Below are 6,000 nucleotides of genomic sequence, written 5' to 3' on the forward strand. Positions count from 1 at the left end.
GTCTCTAATGTAAGCTGAGCATTTGAATAGGCTTGCCTATGGGGGAAAAATCCTATAGGCTCATACCATTAAAGGGAAATCACCTCTAAATGTACCAAATTATATATTATGCTACTCACTGACAACTAATGGCAGGTATTTCTGGATGCACCTGCTTGAACCCATTTGTGCTCAAAGAAAATGGGCTAAAATAGCTTTAACACAGATCTATGTTTATTACCTCTCTGATTCCATTTTGGAAGGTTCTGTCTTCTAGCACAGAAAGATGACTGAGTAGCACTGCAATTGCTGCATGTCAGAATGAGCTTTTAAGTAAGATTCAGCTTCTCCCAGAATGATCTCAGTTTTTCCTTCTATCTCCATAGCATACATAAGATTACTCAGTGGATAATTCTCCAATATTCTGCTTGAGATAACACTGCACACTAAAGCAATAGGACGAGACAGAATTTTGTGATGGACTTATATGCCCTAGTATTTCCAACTCTTTCTAGCTCCTCCTGAAGAGAGATATTGGTTACTGTCACAAACAACAGAAGGAGGAATGCTAACTAATCCTTTTACAAGCATTTTCCAAAATGAACTATTAGGCCCATGAACCATTTTATACGCTAAATGGCTGCGTACCGGATTGTGGCAATTAACAGGAAGGAAGCCAGTGTGCCAAATGTCATATATTGCTATCTGAAGGCAATTATCCTCTGCCATAGATGAGTGTTATAAATGGCTGTTAGGAACCCTGCAACATACTCAGGGAAAGCTACTACATTCTTTATTGATCCAACTGTCCCTTTATAGAGGCAGCTTGCCACACTGGAACTGAAACCTCACTTTACCATCCATCTCCTTCAGTAAAGTCAGGTCCTCCCTCCCCCTGTCAAGCTTGATTCCTGCTGTCTAACTGGACCTGTTATTTCCTTGGCAGCTACGCACAAGTGGTCTGCCACTCACGTTTTGCAAGTTATTTTTTGACTTGCCACTCTAGTCTCTATACCCCTCAGATTTCCTGGTGGTCTCATAACCAGATCAGATTCTGCTTAGCTTCTCAGTATCAGCCAAGGCTGGTTAGTTGCTACCATCTAGCTGGTCAATTACTCTTTTGCGTTTAAGGAACTCAGAGGCATAGGATCAAGACCAGCTAAAAAGAGGAAGAGGAACTGCAAAACGAGCTGACTTTATCCCCTGAAGTAGAAGATGTCCAAGAGACCTTTTAATTCCACAAGTCTGTGAAGAGTCTATAGAACCCATCAGAATTAGGGATGGACTGAGAACTACAGCCAAAGCTATCTAATAGGACTTTTCAATTTTTAAAACATTTCAGTAAAAATGGTATGGTGAGAGAGAAAAAAAAAATACAAAGGAACAAAAATCACCGTAGTTCATAACTATCTGGAAAATGTCATTGATTTGCAAGAACATCTTCAGAATATGTGTTTCTATATTATAAGTTGAAAAGGAAGAATATGCTATAAAGGGGGAGAGGGGTATTATGCAAAATTCTGTCCGCATATTATACTTCTGAGGACAGAGACTTGATTTTTAACTGTAGCTCACATCACAGTACTTTAATTTGAAAATGAAAAAGAATATACACAGTATAGGAACAGAAAGGCCCAAGTCACCAAGGAAAAGTATGCACAGATAGCCTAGAACTGTAGTAAAGTGCCAGGAAAGACAAAGTTCAGAATGAGGTGAAGCTAGCAAACATTAAAAACAACAAAAATGGTTTCTTTGGGTATGTTCAAAATAAAAAAAGGAAAAGAAGAAAGATAGCATAATGGTTACTCAATGAAGATGACAAAATGCTAATCTCAACTGAGAAAAAAGAGCTTTTAATATTAATATTTTAATGATTTGAATAAAGAAATCACCCCCCCCTTCACCAAGAATTAAGCCAATCACATTCTATTCTAGCTTGTTGTATAAACTCAGCCTGGATACATCTGTTTATAGTTCAATGTATTGTGAGAACCTATAAACATGGGTAAACTATGGTTCAGTTGCGCATAGGTAAGAATGTCATACAATCCACCCTGGTATTTCCAAAACTCTTAATTTTACCTTTAGTACTTCATATGAAATGTATGCCACTGGCTGCCTGAACTGCCATTTGTTGTGTCCTTATGTGAGGACCTCTCTGGGAGAGGAGAAGGAGGACCATGCAATTCCACCAAATTTTCTGTACCAGTCGAATCAGGCCCCAGGGCAAGACCTGAGTTAGGCTCAGTATTCACTATGACTGATTTAGTCCCACTAGCATGGTCACTCTGCCACTGGATCAAATATCAGAAACCAGAGAGGGACTGAACTGTTTGTTTGCAAGAAGATACTCTGGGAATAAAGGTCTACTCAGCAGTAATTCAGAATCCCTGTATAAGCCTGCAGCCTGGTTAGGATTACCAAGCACCAGCTGAGTTAAGGTTGTTAACATAATACATCTGGATGGCCTTCAGCCAAATCAGGCTTAACAAGCACCAGATGAATCAGGGCAGAGTAATTGCAGCCTCCAGTATAAAGCTTTCTGCTTGAGGATAACTCATGATTGTAAAGCTATGTGGTCAGTTATTCCTGCATCCTGACAAACCTTCTTACTGTACAAACTTTACAATCTGGATCATGACCTTTGATCTCCTGACTTTGTGTTGCAACACCTTTCTAAAATAGACTTTGGACCATAATTATGCTTCTAAGATTCCCTGACCCAGTTATATAGATTGAGTGGGGAGTTGTCTACACAAGAAAATGAATAACCTGACCTGGACCTTAAACCTAGCAACAGTATTAACTATGGTAATATTGCAATTCTGTTTTTTACATATGCAAGTTAAAAATGCTCAAATGATTGATATTACATAGGGCTGCAATTCATACATGATTTTACTCAATCACATCAAGTCCTAATAACAATTCATACTAATGGCTGTCTTCTCATGGATGTTGTTATGCAAGTTAAGATTTTAGGGTGTGTCTGGGCAGAGAGTTGACTGAATCTTGTTTACTTCAGATGAAAGACTCTTGGATTATGTACAGAAAGTATTCTAAAATTTCAATGTTAATTTTGAATCTCATCTATTTACTCTGAGCACAGGGATATGCATATTTATCCATCTGATGAAAGCACAGTTTGAACAAAGAAGCGCCTTCCACCCCATGTCAACTTTTTAACTTAAATCATGCTGAACAGTGGCATTCCTCAGATATGCTAACTCATGTAAAAGTTGGATGGGCAGCTATATAAATTGAATGAATAAATATATGTATAACAAACACATTATTCAATGAAGTTAAATAGAAACCTCTTTCCTTAAAAATAGAGCAAATCGAGTATTGTGAGGAAATGTACAAAGGAGTTAGCCAAAATAGAGTCCTATTTGAGGACATATTTAAAGAATAAGCATTGTAAGTATTTGACTTTTAATTCAATTGGCCTTGCTCTAAAAAGTATGCAGCTTAAAACAAAGCTGAAGTTTGTTATTAAAATACCTGCAACATTATCCCAAGTAGAAATATTTTGGGTGCACTCATTATAACTTAAGGCTGTTACTGTTTAAATCATACATGCAGGCTTTCCATCACAGGATCAGAGGTTACTTCAATGTTTAATTTCTGAAGGGTACAACTAATATAAAATCCCAACATAAAATTAAGACAATGTCTTCAAAGCTGCCTCTCTTCCAAATCTAAGAAGGGTATTTGCTTTCTTGCATGCAGGCTAAGGTAAATAATTGAAACCAAAAGATCAAGAAAATGATCCAGTAGGCCAGAGCAGCATATCTAAGGGAAAAGATTACAATATTAAGAGGGTTTGAGTTCAAGGGAAAATAGAGGGAGGCATTACAGAGCTGTATAAAATTGTGCAAAAGATGATGATATGGACAGGGGGGAAACATTCAGAAGGACCAAAATACATGGGGAGGAGTTTAGAACAGACAAAAAGAAACATTATGTTACACAAGTTGTAACTAACTATGGAATTCAAAGCATAGGAACATTAACCAAATTCATGGAGGGTAAATCTAACAGTGGCTATAGGTTATCTTCAATATCTGAGACAGTAAGATTCAGACTGTACCAATTATTTGGGGATGCAGGCAGAAGCATGTCAATGAGTATATCCTGCTTGTAGGCTAATCAAAGACACATGTTTGGCGCTGTTGGAACAGAAAGCTGGACTAGGTCAGACCTTTATTTGATCCAGCACAATCAAATGAAAGAAAAGAAAAAATTGCAGTATGATGTTACTAATTAAAATGAGGGTTGCAGAATCTGCAACTCAAATCCAGTTTTGCATGCCCAGGGCTACCATGTGACCTTTACAGATATATCCTAATGTTTCCAACAGCTGCATGACTAAAATCTAACAAAACAAAACTGTCCATATCTTTTAGCCAAACCAAATCCACCATTACCAGGACCCCCCATCTTTAACTTTACTGGCCATGGTGGAACTTAGTAAATATGCACAGGACTGCACCGAGTACTCATAAGTAATGCAACAAACATACAATGTAAAAATTCAGTTCAGGAGACATCACCCTAGCTATTTCCATCTCTTCTCTGAGAAACTTGAAATGCTGCAATCCTAATGATGTTGATCTGAAAGGGGTTTACTAAAATTAATGGTCCCTTCCTCTTAAGCAAGCATAATCAGAATCAAGCTAATCAATTCACCAGGAGCTACCAGAGAACTATGGCGAAGATAAGCATTATTTATTGGGCTCTTTTCTTTCTCTTTTTCTTTTTCCTTAAAAAAAAAACCTTTAATACGTTCAGAAGGGAAACTAACGACCAGCCTGGGAGTAAATCTCATTGGCCTAGCTCGCCAACACATGATTATGTGCACAATTGTTGCACAATCCGCTTTGGCTGTTTTTTCCCCTCTCTTAAAAAGGCGACATCGGCAGCGAATCTTATTCGTTCCGCAAAGAGGGACCAACCTTTCTTTCAGGCCACATAAGCGAGGTCCAGAAGGTCCCCTCGAAGGAAGAGAAGTGGGTCCCAGCCCTGCCCACCTCCAGGGACCTGGGCCTCGGCCCCCGACAGGTTGGATCCGGGAAGCTTCCCCCCCTCCACCCCCGTCGGTCCCAAGCAGCCCAGGCCCGAGGAGGCGAAGACGCCGACCAGCCCCGGGTCCCCCTCCCGTCCCCGCTGCCAGCGCTCCGGCGACGAGCTGGGAGAGCACCAGACGCCGCTCGGCCGCCGCTCCGCTTTCCAGACGAAGGGCGTTTTGCCCCAGCGAGCCAGCCGCGGCGGCCCCCGGAAAATGGCTGCCGCTGGAGCCGAGCCCTTCCCGGCAGAGCAGCTGCAGCAGCGCGCACCTCCGGACCCACCAGCCGCGGAGAGCGGCTACAATCCGGGGGCAGGAAGGGGCTTCCAAGGCGGAGGCCGCCCCTTACCTTTGAATTTGAGCTCGTGCTGCGGCTCCAGGCTCAGGACCTGCTCAGCTTTCGCCATGTTGGCTCCCGCTACTCCTCCTCCTCGGCGGCGGTTGAGGCACCAAGCGGGGCCGGGGGGAGTGCGGAGCAAACGCCAGTGACAGCCTCAAAAGAAGGAAGCCGCGGCGGGGGTAATCCGGGCGGGCGGAAAGAGGTGCGGCGAGGGACAGAAGAACCCGCTGGGGCACGGCCAGGGAATGAGCCGGCGCGCGCCCAGCACGCAAGCTGACGCTCCCCACCCTCGCGAGGAGGCGGGGAGGACGCTGCAGCACGGGCGGGCCGGGGGGCGGGGAAGGAGGGCAAGAGGGGAACTGCAAGCTGACGTCTCCCGCCGGCCCTGGTGGGGCCGTAAGGCCGCCTCTCGCTCGTCAGGGGAGGGGAAGTTTGCGCGTAACGTGGGAGAGGTCTTAAGGCAAAAGGGGAGGCGCGCAGAAGCTGCGCCGGTCTGTGCCGCGCAACCGTGGTGCACAAGTAGGAGCGAGGGGAGGGGAGAAAGGGGCTTGTAAAACGCCGCAGTCCCGGCGAGGGAGAGGTAGAACAAGTCAGGATACGGTGGCGGGCTTTC

At 43.5% G+C, this 6,000-nt stretch overlaps 1 protein-coding gene across 1 annotated transcript in view; it reads right to left on the reverse strand.

Annotated features, from left to right (window-relative positions):
• VAPB (VAMP associated protein B and C) overlaps positions 1-5,606 on the reverse strand; it is a 54,481-nt gene extending 48,875 nt beyond the window's left edge. The window contains exon 1 of the mRNA XM_063297012.1: positions 5,397-5,606. Coding sequence (XP_063153082.1) covers positions 5,397-5,454 — 58 coding nt within the window. The 5' untranslated portion in view covers positions 5,455-5,606. The remainder of the gene's footprint in view (positions 1-5,396) is intronic.
• Positions 5,607-6,000: the final 394 nt, after the last annotated feature.

Source organism: Candoia aspera, chromosome 3 (assembly GCF_035149785.1).
Source record: "Candoia aspera isolate rCanAsp1 chromosome 3, rCanAsp1.hap2, whole genome shotgun sequence".
NCBI classification, from domain to species: Eukaryota; Metazoa; Chordata; class Lepidosauria; order Squamata; family Boidae; genus Candoia; species Candoia aspera.